Raw genomic sequence first — 23,082 nt, 5'->3', positions numbered from 1 at the left:
ACAACAACAACAACAACAACAACAACAACAACAACAACAGTAAGTAAAAACCCATCAGCTGCTGACTTTGGGTCAGGCACCATTCAAGTGTTTCATACATACCAAGTCTGGGTCCCTGTACTGACAGTAAGAGGTGGGTGCCGAGGTGCTCTTTCAGAGGAACCCGCTGAGGCTCACACGGTGCCTCAGTGACTCTGCATAGCCTGGCGAGTTGTAGAGCTGGGATGCAGACCCAGGATCGAGTGTCAGCTCATCACCCCACTACTGAACTGCCCAAGCGACCGTCCACTACAGTGGGAGAGGAGAAACCTTAGATTAGAGAAGACACCGCTTTCAGCTTCCAGGGAGTTCACCGGAGAAGCTTCCAGACACCAGAGCTCCCAGCCCTCTCGTCCCCAAAGGCACAGCATCCATAGCAAGAGCCCCACAGTCACTATCTTGGGAAAATGCCTGGGGTCTGGCGACCCTCTCAGACCCGGAAGGGTTCACCCTGCAAAGACAGTCTCGCCATGAGGGTGCTCTGTGCACAGGGGACTCGGGGCCTCGCCGCGGGAGGAATCCTGCAGGGGTGAGGGGCGGCGGGACCTTCAGGATGCCCTCTGCTGCAGACGTGGCATCTGACAGCAGCGTAAGTCTAAGAGGACAAGAGGGCTGTCCCCTCTGAACAGGGATCTGCAAAAGCCTCGCTTTCTGTCACGTTGGACATGTGCTTATTAAAGCCGAGAGGATGGTCCCGGCCCTGGGCAATGAAAGTGAAGAGTGGCGACGTTAGCACAAATGAGCAAGGACTGTTAGAGCAGATCCTCTCTTGCTCTTGACGCTTCCTGCTCCTCCCGTCTGACAGCTAAGGCTCGTGCGAGATGTCACGCGAGCCATGGGTTCATGCCAAAGTGTCCCTGGGTTTCAAGCAGCTCTGGGGTCCGTAATGACCTGTCTCTAGCTTGTCAATGCCCCACACCTGCATGCTGACCACATGGCCTGATGGGTACCTATGTCTCTGGGGCTCCTAGGCCTGGCCTGGCCGGCCTTTGGTGGCTTCCTTCTCTTAGGGGGCCTCCTGGGATAAAGCCATCTTGGTTTCATCCAGTGGGTGCTTAGAAGCTGAGACTTGGTTTGCTCTCAGTGTGAGCAATCACAGCAGACCTGTCCAGACAAGACTCCCACGTTGAAGGTGTCCCCACACTGCCTCCTCTTCACCTGCGGGACCCGGCTCCTGAGCTGCCGAGAGTCTTCAGTGCTCTTGGCAGGGAGTTAAGGATCTGTGTTCCAGAGTGAACATGGAGATTCTGAAGAGGAAAAGAGAAACAACTTTTCTTTTTGTATGAACAAGTTAATTACTCTTCATTTTTCTTCAGCATGAGTAGAGATTAGACATGTTTTAAAATAGGAACTTTTATTCACTATTAGAGAGGGTTTTTTCCATTCTTTTATTTTTGGAAGGTTTCTAAAGATAGTGCTTAGTTAAGGCTAAGAGCCACAGAGGTAAAGATGAATTGCACCCTGGAAATTCCACGGGATGCCTCCCTTTCTGCCTTGCACATGATAAAAAAAACTCTCGTTCCAGACCCTAGTTCTCCTCTGCGGTAGAAGCCACTGTTACACTGCTTATGAATACCATACTACATACAGACCCTTCTCTTAAAATAGATGTTGCACTGGCCACATGGGTCAGCGCTTTGCTCGTTCAACTCTTGGTAGGTTTTGGAGACAACAGTAGGTCCACCCAGGAGCATGTGATGGCCGTGCAGTGGGGTATTAACCAGCCCAGCAGGCACCAGCTCTGGGTTGGCTTCCAGCCAGGGTAGTAAGAGCAGCCTTGTGCATATGCCTGTCTGGAGGTATGAATTCCTTCACAAGAGCGGTTCCCAGAGAAAGCAGCATTACGGCGTGAGAGCTCATCAGCCTTGGTAAACATGGTCTAAGCACCTTCCCAAGAGGGGACATGTTTGGTAAACATGGCCCAAGCGCCCACCCAAGCAGCGCTGGTTCCCTCAGACACCAAACGCTGCACCATCCGGCTGTCTGACCTTAGCCCAGGCCGATGGGTGTAAAGGGATATCTTGTTGACTTACCGTGAATATCTTTCGTCAAGCGGAGGCAAACACCATATCGTATGCTCACAAGTTGTATGCGTGTCTTCTCTTGGGCCTTGCCTATATGTATTGCACATTAGTTAGCTTCCTGTGGATGTGACAGAAATCTCTGAGATGGTCAACTCAGAGATTTTTGATGGGGTCAAAGGTTGAAGTCCATGGTTACTTACTGTGGCAGGCAGAACATCATGTTTGAGAGCATGCGGTAGAACAGAACTGCTACCATACAGCAGCCAGGAAGTGAAGAGAGAGGAAATGGCTGGCCCAAATATCCCCTCTAAGGCCACACCCTCAATCGCCTAACTTTCTCCCACCAGGCCCCGCCTCTTAAAGGTTCCATCACCTCCCAAGAGCACCCTAGGCTAGGGACCAAGCCTTCAGCACATGAGCCCGTAGGGGACTATTAAGCAGATGCTCAAGTCCCTTACAGAAAATGACATACATAGTGTTTGCATAGAACCACGCATATTCTCCCATATTACTTATAATACTTAATATAATATATTTATATGCTGTATAAATAGTTGTTATACTGTGTTGTTTAGGGAATAAAGACAAGAAAACGTTTGTGCATGTTCAGTACTACTGTAATTACAACTTACTTTAAAGTTGGTTAAATCCATAGATGTGGACGCCATGTATCTGGAAGGCTATTGCGGTCACCGCTGCATGGGATGCTCAGGACTTATGCATATTATTGCTAATGTTTCTGCCCTCCTCCAACATTTATTTATTTTCTTTACTCCCTCTCCCCAGCTCCTGGCAACTGGGAATTTTGCTGTTTTTTTTTAATTGAGTTGTATCATTCATTACATATAAGGGAAATGAGTACTTTGATTCATGTTGCAAAAGTTTTTTTCCTAGGTTACTATTGGCTCTGCTTTATTTTAATTTTGTAAAAAAAATATGATACGTATACTTTTGTATCATATACTTTTATACTTTATTTGAGTCATATACATTTTTGTGGTACTAGGGATGGAACTCAGGGGGGTTCTGCCTCCAAGTTATACCCCCAGCCCTATTTTTTATTTGGAAACAGGGTCTCACTAGGTTGCTGAGAGCCTTGCTAAATTGCTGAGGCTGGCCTTGAACCTGAAGTCCTTCTGTCTCAGCTTTCCAAGTACTGGGATGACAACAATGTGTCACTACACCCAGAAAATCATATACTTTTATATATTTTTCACTTTATTGAACATTTTATGGAGTCAAATGTATTAGTCCTTTTCCTCTAAGTTACCTTTGAGGTTAGTGTGACCTTCACACTCCTAAGATTTTTTAAATAAAATTTTCTCCCAGAACACTTATAATTTTATTTTATTTTATTTTATTTTATTTATTTATTTTTTGGTGGCACTGGGGGTGAAACCCAGAGGCTTTCTACCTCTGGGCTATACTCCAGACCTATGTTATATTTTATTAGAAACAGGGTCTCACTAAGTTGCTGAGACCTCACTGAGTAGCTGAGGCTGGCTTCGAACCTGTGCCATCCTCCTGTCTCAGCCTCCCAAGTGCGGGGATTACAAGCGTGTGCCACCACGCCCGGCTTATGATTTTATTTTAAATTAAACATTTGATTTGCCTGCAATTTATTTTGCTATGTGGATACAGAAGGAGTTATGTTTTGGGCATTTTTCTCCTAAAGTATTCAGTACATCCTTCCCCCTCTGGTTTGGAAGTCCCCTTCGTCAATCCTACTCTAGACCTGATTCTAGATAGGTGTCCAGACTCTCCATTCAGGCTCCAGGTCCAGGTTGATTTATTTCTTGGGGATGGATGGTACATTTTATTTCCTGGAAGGACTCATTTTTGTCCTTGTGACCATCGTTCCTTTTACATCTTCCGTGGAGAGCTTTGCACATCTAATTTCTATAGAACGTGCACATCAGCTTGTCTAGTTACACGCTAAAAATTCCCGCTGGCGCTTTTATTTTCCATGCACTAAATTTATCTAGTTATAGGGAAGGTGTCAGCTCTACAATATAGAATCTTCTCCATCAAAAAAAAAAAAGAAAAATGATTTGTCTTTCCATTTGTTCGAGCTTATTTATTTTCATCCATAAAGTTTACTCATAAAAATCTGACACATCTTTTTTTTCCAATTCTTTGGCGTTTTAACCTTTTTATTGTTTTTGTAACTGTCATCTGTCATGTTATTATTTTTCTAACTTGTTGCATTTATAGGCACAAAGAAAGCTATTAATTTTTATGTATTAAATCAGAAACTGTTGGCTTATTTTTTTTGAAACAGAATTTTTGTTGTTTTCCTGGGGTTTCACTGGCATATGATCACACCATCTGTGAATTAGGATTTTTTTTCCTGCTTCTTCTTTGTTTTATTGACTTCTTCCTCTTGTCTGCTTGAATTGAAGAGAATACAGAAATAATGGTATGTAGTAGTGGGATCTGCCCACTGCTAAAAAATAACATTGTTTTGAAAGACCCTCTCTTCATTTTTATCATAAAGACTTCAAACATAAAGCTCAAATAGAAAGAATATTATACTCACTATGCCGTGCCCATCACCAGCTTATAATTCTTCAGTATTTACCCATGCGACCAGTCTTTACACAGATCTCACACCATATCATCTTTAAATATTTCAAATGTGTGTCTCTGAAATAACGGAACATAGCCAGGCCTGGTGGCACACACCTGTAATCCTAGTACTCCGTAGGCTGAGATGGGAGGATTGCCATTTTGAGACTAGTCTCAGCAACTTATGGGGACTCTCAACAACTTAGTGATAATCTATTTCAAAATTAAAAATAGTTGGGGGTGTAGCTGAAAGGTGGAATGCCCTAGAGTTCAATCCCTAGTTCCAAAATAAATAAATGCAATAAAATACAGGAACTCTATTTCGAGAAATAACTTCGATGTTACTATCACAATTAAAATAAAATTAACAATCATGTCATTGTATCATTAAGTACCATTGAATTTCTCCAGTTTATAGTGCGCTTGTTTGAATAGAGATTCAAGTAAGATTTTTTTTTTTTTTTTGTGGTACTAGGGTTCCTGGAAACCCTTCTACCTCCAGGCCCTTCTACCTCCTAGGCACCTATTTTTTATATTTTTATTTGGAAACAGGGTCTCTTAAGCCAGCAAGGCTAGCTTCGAACCTTCATGATCCTCCTGTCTCTGCCTCCCAAGTGCGGGGATTATAAGCGTGCACCACCATGCCTGGCTCAAATAAGATTTGTTCATTGTTGGTTGATATGGTTCATAATCTCAGTCCTCTTATGGTTATCATCTTATAGTTTTTCCATCTGTCTCCCTTTGTTCTTTTTTACAATGGTTTTGTTGATGTTTCTATGGTAGAATCTGCATCATTCATCCTACAGAGTTTCCTTTGGTCTGGATTGTGCAAATTGCACCCTCCTGGTATTGGGTAGCCTATTCTCTGTCCTTCCTGTTCAGTAAAATGGCATTTTTGTTTGTTTATTTTGTTTTTAGATATAGAGGTTGGTCATATCCAATTTTATTGTTTGAGCTTTAAAACTTCATAGATATAATTGTGTCCTTCCGCCATGAGACACGATACCTGGTTGTCTTTATTTTAGTGATATTAGGAGCAAGATCATGGGGTAGATCAATTCATCAGTGTTCTAATTTCATCATTTTCTCTTTATTGAACAGCTGGACTTTTTCCATGCAGAGAGACACTTCCTCCAAGTATTTGGCCACCCTGTATATTTCATATAAGAAAAACAGATCAAATCTCGATTTCTTCTCTTTTTAATATATTTTTATTTTACTTACTACATTATTTATTTATTTTTACTATTTAAATTTTTTTGAATTTTTTATTGGTGCATTATATTCATACATCATATTGGGGTAAAAAAAACTTGTGTGTACATACATGTACACATCACTGATTTAGCCCCTACTCAATTCCCACCCCATTCCCTTCCCATCCCTCCTTCCCATGCTTGGCTTAGTGATTGACTTCGATATGTTTAAGTACATTGTGTGTTTTAGAGAATTTCCTTCTTCCTCTCTCCTGTCCCCTCATTTAGGTTGTCTCATTTGCTCCTCTATAGGATTTCCTTTTTCATCTAGAGTTCCTCCTATGGCCCATTTCTCCTTAGCTTTCACATATTAGGGAAAGCATCTGATTTCTTATTTTTTGTGACTGACTAATCTCACTTGGCATAATGTCCTCCAGTTCCATCCATTTCCCTGAAAATAATGTAAATGAGTTTTTTTTTGATAGCTGAGTAAAATTTCATTGTGTACATATCCCACAGTTTTGTAATCCATTCATCTGTTGATGGACATCTTGGCTGGTTCCATAGTTTGGCTATGGTGAATTGTGCAGCTATGAACATAGATACGCAAGGATTAGTTTGGTAGTTTGGTTTCCTTTCTTTTGGGTAGATACCCAGAAGTGGTACTGCTGGATCAAATGGTAAATTTGTTCCATTCTTCTGAGAATTCTTCATACTGTTTACCAAAGTGGTTGCATTTTGAGTTCCATTAGCATGAATTACCTTGCTCCAGCCCTTTACCTTGATTTTATTACTATACTGTTTTCCAAAGTGGTTGCACTAATTTACAATCCCACCAACAATGTTTTAGAGTTCCCGCTTCTCCACATCCTCGCCAGCATTTGTTGTTTGTGTTTTGAATGATTGCCATTCTAGTTGTAGTTAGGTGAAATCTCAGGTTAGTTTTGATTTTCATCTCTGTGATTGCCAATGATATTGAGCATTTTTTCATGCATTTATTGGCCATTTGAATTTCTTCTTTTATGAAGTGTCTATTTAGTTCGCTTGCCCATTTTGTTATTGGATGATTTGAGTTTCTTGAGTTCTCTGTATAATCTAGATATTAGTCCTCTATTGTAGAGGTAGGTGGCAAAAATCTTCTCCCATTCTGTTGGCACAGTTGAGGTTCTTGACAGTTTCCTTTGCTGAAGAGAGCTCTTCAGTTTCATGCAATCCCATGTATTGATTTGCCTTTTAATGTGTTGTGCCTTTGGGGTCTTGTTTAGAAAGTGTTTATCTGTGCCTATGTGTTGCCCTCTTCCAGGAGCTTCAAGGTCTCTGGTTTGATTTCCAAGTCTTTGATCCATCTTGAATTGACTATTGTACAGGGTGAGAAAGTGAGATTAATTTCCAATTTTCTGCATATTGTTAACCAGTTTTGCCAACACCATTTGTTAAAGAGGCTATCTTTTTTCCAGTGTGTGTTTTTGGCCCCTTTGTCAAAAATCAATTGGCTGAAAGTGTGTGGACTTGTTTCTGGGTCTTCTAATCTGCTTCATTGCTCTATATATCTGTTTTTGTGCCAGTACCATGCTATTTTTATTACAATGGCTTTATATTATAGTTTAAAGTTAGGTATTATGATTCCTCCTGCATGGTTTTTGTTGCTGAGAACTACTTTGGCTATTCTGGACTTTTTGTTATTCCAAATAAATTTAAGGACTGATTTTTCTATGTCTGTGAGGAATGATCTTTGTAGTTTAATGGGCATTGCGTTGATCTATAGATCACTTTTGGAAGGATGGCCATTTTAATGATATTTATTCTGCCAATCCATGAACATGGAATATCTTTCCATTTTCTACGATCTTCTTTGATTTCTTTTTTCAATGTTTTACAGTTTTCCTTGTAGAGATCTTTTATGTCTTTGGTTAAGTTTATTCCTAAGTATTTTATTTTTTTGTGGGAGATCCTGAGTGGAAGTGTTTTCTGAATTTTTTTTCAGTGGATTTATGGTTGGTGTACAGGAAAGCTTCTGAATTTTTAAGATTGATTTTATATCCAGACACTTTTCTGAATTTGTTGATCAGGTCTATAAGCCTTTTGGTTGAGTTTGTTGGGTTTTCTAAATATAGTATCATGTCATCTGCAAATAGTGAAAGTATGAGTTCTTCTTTTCCTATTTGTACTCCTCTGATTTCCTTTTCTTGCCTTATTGCTCTGGCTAGAGTCTCTAGTACTATATTGAAGAGAAGTGGTGATAATGGACATCCTTGTTTTGTTCCTCTTTTTAGGGGGAATTCTTGAAGTTTTTCTCCATTTAATATGATATTGGCAGTGGGCTTTGTAGATTGCCTTTATGATGTTGAGATATGTTCCTTCTATTCCAATTCTCTGCAGTGTTTTTTTTTTTATCATAAATGGATGTTGGATTTTATCAAATGATTTTTCAGCATCTATTGAAATTATCATGTGATTTTTGTCTTTGATTCTGTTTATATGGTGAATTACATGAATTGATTTTCATATGTTGAACCAGCCTTGCATCCCTGGGATGAACCCTACCTGGTCATGGTGTATGATTTTCTTTATGTGGTTTTGATTGCGTATTGCTAGTATGTTATTTAATAGTTTTACATCCAAGTTCATCAGAGATATAGGCCTGTAGTTTTCCTTCCTTAAACTGTCTTTATTCAGTTTGGATATTAGTGTGATGTTGGCTTCATAGAATGTATTTGGGAGAGTCCCACTTTTTTCTATTTCACAAAATAGTTTGAGAAGTATTGGGGTTAGCTCTTCTATAAATGTTTTATAGAATTCACTTGGAAAACCATCTGGTCCTGGGCTTTTCTTTGATGGTAAGTTTTTTATTGCTGTTTCAACCTCTTTGTGTGTTATTGGTTGGTTTAAGTGTTATATATCTTCTTGACTCAGTTTAGGAAGGTTGTATTTATCTAGGAAGTTGTCAATTTCCTCCAGATTTTCCATTTTGTTGGAGTATATTTTTTTAAAGTAGTTTCTGATAATCCTTTGGATTTCTACACTGTCAGTAGTAATGTCTCCTTTCTCATCTCTTATCTTCATAATTTGGGTTGATTCTCTCTCTTTTTTAGTTAGGTTGGCTAGTGGTTTATCTATCTTGTTGATTTTTTTAAGAAGCCAGCTTTTGGTTTGTTGATTTTCTGTATTGTTTTTTTATTCTCTCTTTCAATAATTTCTGCTCTAATTTTAATAATTTCCTGTCTTCTACTGGCTTTGGGGTTTGATTGTTCCTGCTTTTCAAGGGCTTTGAGGTGTGTCGTTAGGTGATTTATTTGAAGATTATCTGTTTTTCTTATGTGAGCATTCAGTGCTATAAATTTTCCTCTTAATACTGCCTTCAAAGTGTCCCAGAGTTTTTGATATGTTGTATCTTTATTTCCATTTGTTTCTAGAAATTTCTTGATTTCATCTCTTACATCTTCTATGACCCATTCTTCATTCAGAAGTGTGGTATTCAGTCTCCACATATTTATGTTGTTTCTCTGGGTCTTCTTATAGTTGATTTCTAGTTTAATTCCATTATGGTTTGAAATGACACAGGGAAGTATGTAACATTTTTTGAATTTGCTAGTGCTTATTTGTGTCCCAGGATGTGATCTATTTTGGAGAAGGTTCCATGAGCAGCTGAGAAAAATGTAAACTCTGCTGTAGTTGGGTGAAATATTCTATATGTGTCCAACAGGTCAATTTGGTTAATGGTGCTCTTTAGTTATGAGGCATCTTTACCGACCTTTTGTCTGGAAGATCAGTCTAGTATTGTGAGAGGTGTGTTGAAGTCTCCCAGTATTAATGTATTGGGATTTATGTGTGACTTCATGTCCCAAAGAGTTTGATTTATGAAAGTAGCTGCACCTATGTTTGGGGCATAGATGTTGATTATTGTTATTTCCTCTTGCTGGATTATTCCTTTTACCAGTAAAATATGACCTTCTTAGTCGCTTCTAATAAGTTTGGATTTGAAGTCTAACTTGTCTGATATCATAGTTGCTACTCCTGCTTGCCTTCGAGTTCCACTTAAGGTGGTCTGGATCTCGAGTCTGTGGTAATCTCAGTCCCCACTACTCCTTTACTGAGTTGTATCGCAAAGTCTCAGACCCAGGGAGTTAATCGAGGCTGTGTGAAACCATGGTGGGTACCAGGTGGGTGTTTTACCACGGGGAGCTGACTAGGGTGTGGTATCTCTGCCACTGCTACTCCTTCACTGGGTTGGATTGAAAAAAATCTCAGACCCAGGGAGATTATCAAAGCTGCACAAGTCCCTGGGGTTGCAGTACTGGGATTTCTCCTTTAGGGGCTGCAATTTTACTTACGGTTATTGAGTGCACTGATCTGGAGCTGTCGAGGGCACAGTGAACTCGTCGCCCCTCTGGGAATATGGCGCTGCTGCCACACCTTCAGCAAGCGTGAGGCTGGCGTATTTCTTTTCTGGTTTTGAGCTGTGTTCTGAGTCCCTGGAGGGCGTGATGAGCTTGGCTACTGGGAGTTTTAGACATTCTTTGCGCTGAAAAAAACTGCTGAATTACACCCAAATGATCCACAGCTGCTCACTTCAGCTCCTTGTTTACCTTTCTTCTCTAGAGCCTGGTGGGTTGTTGAGTGTGCTGATCTGGAGCTGTCGCAGGCGCGGTGAACTCGTCGCCACTGCTGGCAATATGGCGCTGTTGCTGCGCCCTTGGCCATAAAGCTGGCTTATTTCTTTTCTGGTTTTGAGCTCCATTCTGAGTCTCTTTCTTCTCTGGAGCCTGGTGCTGCGAGGCAAGATGGCACCAGCGCGGCTTCGCTGCCTCAATGAGGGCTGATTTCTTTTCTGGTCTCTGGTTGTTCTTCCAGTCTTCTTTTTCTCTGTCCCTTGTGTTTACAGTTTTTATTTCTCTGCTGGTGTTTTCTGGCTATGAAAAATGCTGCTTTTGTGGCAATAGAGATAGATTGTTAGCAGGACTTGTAAACTCTGCTTTTCTCAGTCGCCATCTTCCCGGAAGTCTGATTCCTTTTCTTTAACAATGTGGTGTGTGTGTGTGTGTGTGTGTGTGTGTGTGTGTGTGTGTGTGTGTTTGTTACTTATTACTGGAGATTGAACCTAGGGGCATTTTACCTCTAAGCTACATTCCCACCCCTATTTTGTTTTATATTTGGAAACAAAATCTCAACAAATTGCTGCGACTGGCTTTGAATCTGTGATCCTCAGCCTCCCAAATACTGGGATAACAGGCATGTGACCTACTATGCCCAGCTTTACAAATTTGTTAATTAATGAGTTTCCCTAACACCCTGTCAGAGGAACTGGTGAGGCTTTAGAAGCGGTCACTAGGAACCCTCAAGTAGAAACATATTGATGTGTTTTAGTGTGCTATAGTTATCATGTGTACTGATCCTCTTTGGCCAGTGGGAAGTTATTTAGGTTGGTTCCTGAGTCCTACTAATATGGCCCCAGGCGTCTGATAGCTTTTTTTTTTCTTTCTGGCATGATTAGGAATTTGAGGATCACCTTAATTTTTTTTTTTTTTTTTGGCTCTGGATCTGAATCCAGTTTGTTCTTTCTCTATAGAATTCTGTGAAATAATATTTAGAGGCCATAATCTGGCTACCATAGGCGCTCATTGATGCGGATTTGGTCAGAGGCTAAGAAATAGGTATGTGTGTGGTAGGCGATGTCTAAAATGGTCCCTGAGAGTCTCCACTTTCTGGGGTTTATGGCCTTGGATAATTCTTTCACCTTGAATGTGGGCTGAACTTGTTGGCTTTCTTCTAATAAATAGAATATGGCAAAAGTGGTGGAAAGTCACTTCCAAAATCAGATTCCAGGAGGACAGTGGCTCCGTCTTGCCTACCCTCCCTCCATCTCTCATTTGCTTGTTCTGAGGGAATCACATGACTGCTGTGGATGGGAATTGGTCCCACGGCCGTGGCAGAGGACAGTGTCTCTGGCCAGCAGCTTCATGAGTGAACTTGGCAGCGGATCCTCGCCTATTCAGCCTTAAGACGCTGCAGGCTCTCTGGCCACCTCATGGCAGCTTGTGAGAGACCCCAGCCCAGTCACCCAGCTGGGCCACACCGGATTCTTAACACACAGAAACTGTGAGATAACATATGCTTGTTGTTTTAAGCTACTACATTTTGGGGTGGTTTTTATGCAATAAACAATAAGCAATTCACTCTGTTTTTAAAGATAGGACACATCGTGACTCACACGGCTACTTTGGCAGGACGATGCGGTTCTTGACATTTGTGTTTTTGTTTGCCCCTGTCCCAAATCCCCGTTCTCAAGGGGACCAGGATGGTTATGCATTTTTTAATTCCACTAATCCTCCAGCAGTCTTAGAATAACAACATCAACTCCTGGAAGGACAGATGACTCTGGATTCCGTTTACAGTACACTTGTGTTTACTCTTGTCCTTAGCTGGCAAGGGATGCACTATCGAATGACCTTGGCTTACAGAGTATTTTGGAATAGTTTTTCCTTTTGCGATTAGGTCACAAGTGGGCACACATTGAGGGTCCTTTTATTCCTTTTTCTTTTTCATCACCTATTTCTTATAGGTCTTAGGGATTTTCTTTTCTTCTTGAATTCTGTTTTGTATGATAGGAAACGCTTGAGTGGTTCCAAAGTCAAATATACAACACAGGGTCTGTATAAAGGTACAGAGTTTTCAGCCTACTTATCCCATCCCCCATTTATCCTTTCCTACTTTTGACACTAAGAGAGAGAGAGAGAGAGAGAGAGAGAGAGAGAGAGAGAGTGTGTGTGTGTGTGTGTGTGTGTGTGTGTGGTGCTGGGGATGGAACCCAGGACCATTATACCTCCGAACTACTCTCCCAGCCCTATTTTTTTTTTTTTTTTTTTGTGTGTGTGTGTGTGGTACTGGTGGTGGAACCCAGAGGCTTTCTACCTCCAGACTATACTCCCAGACCTATTTTATATTTTACTTGGAAACAGAATCTCACTAAGTTGCTGAGAGCCTCACTCAGTAGCTGAGGCTGGCTTCGAACCTGCACAATCCTCCTGTCTCAGCCTCACAAGCGCAGGGATTACAAGTGGGCATCACCACGCCAGGCTCCCAGCCCTATTTTTATTCTTTATTTTGAAACAGGGTCTCACTAAGTTTCAGAGGGCCTCACTAAGTAGCTGAGGCTGTCCATGAACCTGTGATCCTCCTGCCTCAGCCTCCCAATTACTGGGATTACAAGCGTGCGCCACCACGCCCGGCTTCTTGACACCATTTTTAACATCTGACATATTTTTCTCTGCCTTTTGCAACCTTTTAATATTTGCATAAATGCAAAATAATATTACTTTAAAGCAAAGCATACCCGTTTGGGGTACCATGCGATGTTTCAATACATGTGTATACGTGATGTCAAGTTTTAACCTTTTCTGCCCTGCTGTAAGCCTGATCTGCCCCTTCCTTAGGTGCTGGATTCAGATGCCTTTTCTCTATCTTCTCTCACTTACTGCTAAATCCCGGAGGTTATGCCCGCGTTCTGCACGGTGCGCAGCAGTATTCGAGAATGTCCCATAGAGCGCCGCTGCTGGATGGATGTCTCCTGTTCAGGAACACTTGGACGCCTTCCAGCCTTAGTCTTTTTCATTTTGCCGTTACTAATAGCGCTGCAGTCACAGCCTGGGTTTGCGCCTTTCCTCTCTCGCCAGTCTTTTGATTTATGATGCTTCTTTCTGGGAAGTCGATCTGCGCACACAAGCCGAAGCGGAGGCCCTGGCACAGAGGGCAGATTTAGTCTCTGGGCTGAACTTGGCTTCGACCTTCATCCCTCGCTCTGCCCCGTGGCAGCCAGTGACCCGATGTCACTCACCGGGTTCGTAAGTGCCTCACCGTGGCGCTCTCAGCCAGCCTTCCCTCCAGCGGCAGCCCAGCTGGTTCTGCAGGCCCAGGCTGCCTCTCGCCGCCCACCCCACAGCTTTGATTCTGCAGGGGCTGTGTGTGTGTGTGTGTGTGTGTGTGTGTGTGTGTGTGTGTGTGTTGGCTTCCTCTCCGCCTCATAGATTCACTTTTTTTTCTTTGTTCTTTTCCTTTTTTTTTTTTTTTTTTTTGCAGTACTGGGGGTAGAACCTAGGGGTATCCTACCTCCGAGCTACACCCCCAGCCCTATTTTTTATCCTTTATTTTGAAACAGGGTCTCACTGAGTTGCAAAGGGCCTCACTAAGTACTGAGGCTGGCTTCAAACTGCGATCTTCCTGTCTCCGCCTCCCAAATGCTGGGATTACAAGCGTGCGCCCCCGGCTATAGGATTACTTTTAATGGGGACTTCAGGGAAGTGCCAGCCACTATGACAAAGGGGCCTCAGACTCCAGGACAGGTGTGTGTGTGTGTGTGTGTGTGTGTGTGTGTGTGTGTATGTGTTTGCAGGTGGTACTAGGGATTAAACCCAGGGGCAGTCTACCTCTAAGGCATACCCTCAGCACTTTTTATTTTGAAACAGGGTCTCAAGAAGTTGCTGAGGCTGGCCTCAAAATTGTGATCCTCCCATCTCAGCTTCCCAAGTATCAAGATTACAGGGTTGTACTAACTGGTGCAGTTTAGGGATGTTTTATCTATTATTAATATTATTAATTTATTTATTTTTGGTGGTATTGGGGTTCCTAGAAACCCTTCTACCTCTGGGCTACACTCCCAGACATATATATATATATATATATATATATATATATATATATATATATATATTTTTTTTTTTTTTTTTTTTTTTTTTTTTTGGAAACAGGGTCTCTTAAGCCAGCGAGGCTGGCTTCAAACCTGCGCGATCCTCCTGTCTCCGCCTCCCAAGCACAGGGATTACAAGCGTGCGCCACCATGCCCAGCTTAGGGATGTTTTATTTATTTATTTTTATTTTTTTAATTTTTATTGGTGCACTGTATTCATACATCATAGTGGGATACAAAGAAAACTTTTGTAGACATACATGCACACATCGCCAGCTTAGGGATGTTTTAAACAAAGGCTTATTTGCGGTACTGGGGATTGAACCCAGGGGCATTCTATCTCAGAGCTACATCTCCAGCCCTATTTTTTATCCTTTGTTTTGAAACAGGGACTCACTAAGTAGCTGAGGCTGGCCATGAACAGTGATCCTCCTGTCTCAGCCTCCCAAGTACTGGGATTACAAGTGTGTACCACCATGCCTGGTTTAAACAAAGGCTTCTTGGAACTGGAACACCTTATCCTTCTCCAAACTGGGCTGCTGTATTCTGCGTGTACCCGGCTAGGTCAGAGATGTGTATCTGGAAGAGGAGAGCCCGCCCTCCAGAGACGCAGGGTCCACTAGGCCTTTGTTTTTCCTCTGTCCTTCGTCTCCCTCTGGTGGTCTCAGAGTCAGTGCAGGAATCGAGCACACCAGGGACAGTGTGCCCAGAGCCGGCCAGCTGCTCACCAGAGGGAAGGAGGCTGGACTTTGGTTCCACGCGGTGTGGTTGGCATTGAGAGCCGAGACTGTGGGTACCACTCCCCGATCCCCCACCCACTGGTCACTTTTCTGCATTTATCTTCCTAAGTCTGAGGACAGGAAGTGGATACTGCAAACACTGTTACCTTTGTTGGTTCCTGTTGGACAAAAGGCCAAAGCAAAGACCGTGGCAGAGGCGGGCCTGTGAGTACAGAAGTCTTGCAGCCTCTGCTGGCCTCCCCCAGGGAGCGGGCACCCAGGGGTGCTGCTGGCAGCCCTACTGCCCCGGCCAGGCACCCTTCATGGGTGCCCCTGGATCAGCCCCAGATAGGGTGAAGGACACGCCAGGGGCAATGGAGCCATCTTTCAGAAATCTTCTGGGGCCAGGCGTGGTGGTACACCCAACATTTAGAGAAGTTGAGACAGGAGGATTAGGGTTCGTGACCAGCTTCCGCTACTTAGTGAGGCCCTTTGCAACTCAGTGAGACCCTGTTTCAAAATAAAGAAGAAAAAATAGGGCTGGGGGTGTAGCTTGGAGGTAGAGTGCCCCTGGGTTCCATCCCCAGTACCGCAAAAGAGAAAGAAGAAAGAAAGAAAGAAAGAAAGAAAGAAAGAAAGAAAGAAAGAAAGAAAGAAAGAAAGAATAAAATAGGACTGGAGGTGTAGCTCAGAAATACAATGCCCCCGGGTTCCATCATCAGTACAGAAAAAAAAAAATTGAAATCATAACTTGACCATGAAGGAGGATTGGGGTTCAAGCCTAACCTCAACTACTTACAGAGGCCCTCTGCAACTCAATGAGACCCTGTTTCAAAATAAAGATTAAAAAAATCGGGCTGGGGACGTAGCTTGGAGGTAAAATGTTCCTGGGTTCGATCTCCAGCACCACAAAACAAACAACAACAACAAAACCCTTGGTACCCTCATTGGAAGCCCTGGAGGTCAGGGTTGGCCCTACATTGTGCTCGGAGCTGCACTGTGACCAGTCCCTGTCCCCTGTGATGGGGTGGCCTCTGCTCCCCCTAGCGGGTGCACCTGAAGTGTAAGCCATGGCCCCTGATGGAGGGACAGCAGAGGGTCCTCTACAGCTCCACCTGCTGGGCGCATCATGCCACCCTGGCTGGAATGGCAAGGACATTTGTCAGCTCTGCAGCAAGCAAGGGCCTTAGCTCCTGGGGTAGGAGGAGGCGCCCAAGGAGCTGGGCCATCGAGCCTTGCAGGGGTCAGCAAGCCTTTCTGTCCTCTGGGGGCACGGGCTATGAGGGTCTGAGTCTCTGGGCAGCCGCCTGCCCTGCGTGAGAAAGTGGACGTGGGCCTGTGCCTTCCGGAGGGGCTCGGCCTTGGAGATTTCTGCTTTTTGTTCCTAAAACAGTGGCTGATTGGGGAGGAGGCCAAGGCGTCACCCCACCCAGCCTCCCGCACGGCTCCCCAGCGTTCCACTCAGAACAGTGGCTACTTCTCCGGGCCTGGCCAGTGCTAACCAGGCCCTCACCTTGTCCCGTTAGTGTCCGATGCACCTGGAACAGAGTCATGGGGTCGGAAGCCCAGGCCTTCACCCTTCTCCTGCTGGCTCTCATTCCAGAATCTTCTCTGAGAGGTGTGACCACAAAGGAGTGCTCCCTCTTGCTGCCCCCCAGGGATGAAGAAGCCAGCTCACAAAGCAGGGCTACCTCCCCCGGCCCACCGGATGCAGGGTCATCTCTCCATCCTGTCTTAACGCTGTCTTCAGACTTGATGGCAGTCTCTCTCTGGGTTATATCTGGGCTTATGTTAATAAGAGATACTTTATTACTTAAAGTACCCGCCACCAAAATCATGGCTGCCCACTGTATGCCCAGAGAGTGCCGCATTGCATTGGGAAGGCTGGCTGCCCCACTGTGTGTGTGTGTATGTGTGTGTGTGTGTGTGTGTGTGTGTGCATGCGTGTGCCCATATGCATGGTGGGGCACTGGTGGCCGACACTATGGGACGAGGCCCTGCTGAGCCCCAACACCTTTTGGGGAGATGGGCAGGCAGAGGTGCGTGGGGCTTCCTGACGTCTCTTTGAGCTGCGATCCTGCCAGGTGGCTTCAGTTGGCTGAGCCAGCCAGAGGCCAGAGAGGGGGTCCTGGGGAAGGAGGATCTGGTAAGCATGGGACGAGGGCTCCACCTGGCCACAGAGGGGACGTCAGCCCGCACTGACCTTTAGGATGCCGGTGCATGGGGATGAGAGACCAGTGGTCGGAACATTTGCCAGGGGTCTGTGTGCTGTTGCTGGGTTGCGCATTAGAACCCAGAGTGGATGCAGCATCCACCAGAGTCTAGGGCATCCATGCTGCCGAGCCCATGGTGGTCCTGCTGTGGTCCATTGGTACAGATTCTGCAAGCAGGTTCCTTCCGACACAGCAGAACTGGAAAGAGCTGAGGGGCAGGTCCTGTGCAGACCTCCGCCACTGGACGGGAGGATTGGGAAAAGCCCTCCGCCCTCGCCCTCCTCCCCGGGTCCCACCTGCCCTGGGCTCTGTAGCTGGACACACTCTTTCCCTCCAGAGACAGGGCAGGGGGCGAGGCTGAGGGGCTTCACAGTGGCCCGAGGACTTTGTCAGCCGATTGTGAAGGTGGCTGGAGCATCCAATTACCGCAGGATCAGGAAGACCCAGAGACAGCAGGTGCTTTACAGGCCGGCGGCTGTGGGGTCCTCAGCTTAGTCGCTGTGGGGTCTGGCGGAGGTTTCCTGATTATTGAAAATCTCCTGCAAAACCACCTGATTCCGGGCGGGGACAGCAGCCTCTGAGGCTGCAGGGAGGTCCTCGGGGTCCGTGAGACACGGGCGTTGTGTGTCTGCATCTGTGGCTCTCGGGAGTTTGGGCCTGACGTGTGAGCCCTGGGGGATGGATCTCCTGCAGGGCAGTTCCTGGCTGAGGAAGCCACGCTGAGACCCATCAGGGGCTGTAACTTCAAGTCCATGTTTCTGAGGTTTGCTGAAGGGAAAGTACAGCGTGGAGATCTCTTTTCAGCTGTCTCTGTAAACATGGGTGCCATTTTCTTTTACCGTATCAGGAAAACTAAAGGTTCAGAGTCCACAGTTGAGACGGAGTGGGCTGAGTCCAGGGTCAGTCGGAGGCCAGTGGAGCCTCCGGCGAGCTTCTCAGGCCACCTGGAGATGGGCGAACCAGCTCATCCTGGCTGAGAGTGCAGTGCGCGGGCAGCCTGGTTGGAGATAGAAGTAAGGAGCTCAGGATCCCAGTCTCTGGGGGGCTCTGACATTGGGAAGACAGGGCGGTAAAACTCTCAATCTCCCATGGGCAAACCTGCAATCTCCCATGGGCAAACCTGCAAACGGGAAAGTTGGGCTTTGAGGTATGATGGTGTCAGCTTCCGTCTGAGATGCAGCAGAGGGCTCTAGAGGCATGGTCCAGCGTGGGGATAAAGGATCTGGTTTCTGGTGCAGATGGACCCTGACCCACTGCAGATTCCGGAAGGCTCAGCCCCTCTCCTTCGCCCCCATCCGTGCCGCGTGCTGGGCGGGGCTGCAATCCCTCTGCGACGTGCCTGCCCTAGGAACATGCTCACTCTTCTCCCTCCCAGTTCCAGGGCCCTGCGAGCCGGAAGACCTCATCGATGGGATCATCTTCGCTGCCAACTACCTGGGGTCCACCCAGCTGCTCTCGGAGCGCAACCCGTCCAAAAACATCAGGATGATGCAGGCGCAAGAAGCCGTCAGCAGGGTCAAGGTGGGGGTGCTCCGGGGCCGTGGGGATGCTAACTCAGGTCAAGGTGGGGGTGCTCCGGGGCCGTGGGGATGCTAACTCAGGTCAAGGCGGGGGTGCTTCGGGGCCGTGGGGATGCTAACTCTGGTCAAGGTGGGGGTGCTCCGGGGCCGTGGGGATGCTAACTCAGGTCAAGGTGGGGGTGCTCCGGGGCCGTGGGGATGCTAACTCAGGTCAAGGCGGGCTGCTCTGGGAGCACTGGGTTGGAGGTTGGGTGGGACACCGCTGTCCTGTCCAGATGTGCCCTTGGCACAGGGAATGGGAAGGGCTGGGTGCCCGGCAAGGCTGAGGGAGGCGTGTACCTCGGCGAGTCAATGCCAGGCTGGGCACAGAGGCCACTAGGTCCTTACTGAGAGCAGCCCCTCAGCCTCTTGGAAGCACAGTTTTTAGTCAATGTTCTTTCCAAAGCATTCTACTTATAAAGCATTTTCCTTTGGAGCCTAACTCCTGTTTCAATAGTGCGTGTATTTTTAGCATCATTTAAAGTACTTCCAGAAAGGGGAAAAAAGAATTCATGTTTTATTTAAATGCCTGACCTCAAGAAAAACTCGGACACACTTGCAGCTCTAGGTGTGTGTTAGACTGCCTGATTTTGAGCAGTGGGTGACACTGGACAAGGGGAAGACGAGGCCAGGCCCCCAAAGACACATAAGGTCAGAAGAGAGAAGACAAGGCAGTCTGAAGCAGCGCCCCCTAAGGGCAAGGTGTGGGTCTGCACCCACTGCCAGTCAATAGCAAGGAGCAGTAACACCAGCCCTCTCCTTGGCTCCACCTTCCCTGACCTCCTTTAATGGAGGGAGAGGGGCACCAGGAGGCCATCCAGGGTGCTCTGGAGGGAGCGAAGGAGCCAAAGGTCGGCGCCGAGCCTGCTTACCAATGTTCTTTTACAAGGACCTGGGCCCTCTGGCCCGGCCCAGGTCGGCCTGCCTTCCTGCGGGGCGATGGCATTTCTCCGTGTTGCAGCTGCACCCTCTGTAGACGGGGTGGTGGGAGACACTTCTAGCACTGCAGGGCACATGCGTGGGTTTCTCTGGATCGGCGTGTGCTCAGCACAGGCCGTGGCTGTCCACCTGTCCTGCAGGGACCTCTGCTGGGTGTCAGGACTGAACGCGGGGACATTGAGTACCAGCCTAAAGTAACCTTGCTGCACTTTCCTTGCCTCCCTGCCCACCTCTCTTCTTTTCTCTTACATGCTGCTCAGAGGATGCAAAAGGCTACTAAGATCAAGAAGAAAGCGGTGTGTAGGACCCTTGTGGCCTGTGACAGTGGCGTTGCGTGTGTGTCTGTGGCTGGCTCTGCGCGCTGGGAGGTCCCCGGCGGGAATCCAGATCCCGCTGCAAAGCGGTTTTTCTCTTCCTTTTGTAGAGAGACACTACCAGTACTACGCCAAATGAAACTACAGATGTGGCTCTTGTTTTTTTTTTTTTAACCTCCCACTTACAGAAAGATTTAATAGTTCCTCTTTTTAATTTTCTTCTTTAGACTCTCTCATGCCCTAGAGCATGAATAATGCTGCGGGGTCCGTGATTTAGGTGGACGTTTTCAAATGTGGCATTGCATAGGACACTGCCATGTGTCTAGCACCTGGACCTCCTGTGCAGTGTTTATTCAATTGTTCTGATGTTTAGATTCATTGATTCATTACGTTTTATTTACTAAACCAGGTGAGGAGTATCTCAGTTTGCCTGTGAGATGCTTTCTCTATTGGAATAGTTTTGGAAGCTTGGCTGGGAATCTAGCTCAGTGGTGGAGAGCTTGCCCAGCATGAACAAAGCAGTTCTGGGTTTTATTTCCAGGATAAAAGAAAGAAGGAAAGAAAAAAAGAAAGAAAGAAAGAGAGAGGGAGGGAGAGAGGAAATGAGGGAAAGAAGGAAAAAAAGAGTTTACAGAGCACGGGAAGACGTTAAAAGATTGGGCTGCCAGTCCTTTGTTGACCTAGCCATTAAATAAATGCTGGTAATTTTCTAACTATCATCCTCCTGCAGAAAACATCAACATATCCCAGGTCAGAGGACCCAGGGAAAAATCCATGGGGACTGGGCACTGGCTTGTAGCTCAGTGTGCCCTTCTGCTTCAATAGCAAGAGATTTAGTCTTCCTCATTGCCTCAATGTAACAGCATTTTCTGGCGCCATGGCCAGAGGACCCCATCTTTAGACTCCTTCCCCCTGCGGTGTCTTCCGACTGACCAGGAAACCCTACCCATCTCCCTGCCCCTGCAGACCTTTGCCATGTTGGCAGGCTCCGGGAGAGGCAGAATGAGCCCCTTGCAGAGCTGCAGATGGAGCCACCCCGGGAATGTCCAGGCACGGGATCAGCTGGACCTGGGAGTCAACATGGACCGCGGCTTGCTCCTGGGTCTGCAGGTCTAGAGACCCAAGAGAGTCACTGTGCCTGCCGGAGTGGGCAGAGGCAGACACTGCTCAGAAAGACCTCAGCGACCAGCTTATATTTGATTAAGGGCTGTCCTCCCAACCCAATACTGAGATGCTCAGAATTATGGTCAGGGCCCATTCTCAGGGCACTCGCAAGCTGGGGAGGCAACCGGCGATGGCAGAGCCCTCACTAGACATTATGCTGGCACCCCTGTGGGACTCTCCTCCTCCTTCCGCCAGGGTGTATGAGAGCGGCCTTTCCCCTTCCTATCATCGGTCAGGTTTGGGTTAACCCACCACAAGCCTAGTCCACTTCAGTGTGGTCCAAGGCTCACATTTCTCCCACCTTTCTCACTGACACCGAGGGCCACCTGCAGCTTTTCAGACGGACTTCTGGCTGTGACCTATTTTTGAGCAAGACGATTTTGAGCTCAGATCCCAATTTTGAGCTACAAACGTAGCCCGTAACTTTTTTTTTTTTTTTTTGGTGGTACTGGGGTTCCTGGAAGCCCTTCTACCTCCGGGCTACACTCCCAGACCTATTTTTACATTTTTATTTGGAAACAGGGTCTCCTAAGCCAGCGTGCACGGCTGGCTTCGACCCTGCGCGATCCTCCTGTCTCTGCCTCCCAAGCGCGGGGATGACAAGCGTGCGCCACCACGCCCGGCAGCCCGTAACTTTTAAAAGTCCATCCATGTGGAGTATGACCCGACTTATTTTGCAGTGGAGAAAAAACTCCTCAGTACGCCTGAAGCCTGCTTGCTTAACCCTCTCTTTTGTCAAATTTCGTTAGATATCATCCCTGGTAGACTGAAAGCCCAATAGAGCTTTCCCCTGGAAAACTGAACTATAAAACACGCGGGGATCGCTCGAACGCAGGGCCTCTCTGGGACTCACAATTCTTGAGGGACTGTCAGCAGGGACGGTTTTGATTTGGGATTTTCCAGTGAGTAATTAAGCCACAGTTTGTGTTGTTTTGCGGTGGAAGACACAGCGCAGCAGGCTCTCGGATTGTTCACTCCAGGGCGCAAACCAGGAAAACCTAGTTTTCATGGCCAGTGGGCAGAAGTAATTAGGGTTCTCACAGGTGTAAAAACCAATTAAAGTCTGTCCTGCTTTAGGGCCGACCTTGAGTCTCTGGCTCAGACTCCCAAACAGTCCTTGGAAAGAACTAGCAGCCTTGCCTGGAGCTTACGCCTGCGAGGGGACAGTCAGGGTCATTTGTGCGATGGCTCCTCCCGGCCTCTCTGTGCCCCCGCGGGCAGGTTCTGGGTCTCACACCCCTAAAAGTTTAGAGATGATGCAGGGTGAAGGAGTCCCTGTGGTTGTGACTGTTTAAGTCAGAAGAAACTGGAGGGCTGGCATTTTCATCCGAATTCTTTGAAAATGTCTTTCCTATCTCCCGAGGGTGCTTGGAATCCCCAATCCAAGAAAGAGATTGAGCCTAATCACACTGTGTTCACTGAATTAACCAGAGCAGCTGCGCTTGCTGCTGGGAGCAGGGACTCAACGCGAGCCCCCCTTCCTCCGCAAACTTCCCAGAAGCCAGTCTCCTCCTCCCCTGTGCTTTTTACACACGGCTTTGCGGACGCACACTTAGCAGTGGATTCTGAGCCAAGGCGCTGAGATTTCTTCCCGTGTGGACTCAGGGTGATTCATAAAATTGTCCGGAGCCAGGTGCGGTGGTGCACAGCTGTAATCCCAGTATCTG

General features: G+C 46.3%; 1 protein-coding gene across 4 annotated transcripts in view; it reads left to right on the top strand.

Moving 5' to 3' along the window:
* The window catches only part of APBA2 (amyloid beta precursor protein binding family A member 2), a gene marked incomplete at both ends in the record, with an annotated part of 78,974 nt that overhangs the window by 34,231 nt on the left and 21,661 nt on the right, over positions 1–23,082 (top strand). For 2 of the 4 annotated variants that reach the window (XM_080692782.1, XM_080692780.1), the window contains 2 exons: positions 18,815–18,960; positions 20,198–20,233. In XM_080692782.1, coding sequence (XP_080548908.1) covers positions 18,815–18,960; positions 20,198–20,233 — 182 coding nt within the window. The remainder of the gene's footprint in view (positions 1–18,814; positions 18,961–20,197; positions 20,234–23,082) is intronic. The other 2 variants (XM_080692781.1, XM_080692779.1) reach the window with 1 other exon arrangement.

Source organism: Muscardinus avellanarius (genome assembly GCF_963383645.1).
Source record: "Muscardinus avellanarius genome assembly, chromosome: 3".
Lineage (NCBI taxonomy): Eukaryota > Metazoa > Chordata > Mammalia > Rodentia > Gliridae > Muscardinus > Muscardinus avellanarius.
Note: the sequence above shows the minus strand (reverse complement) of the source record. Positions and strands in the feature narration are given on the sequence as shown.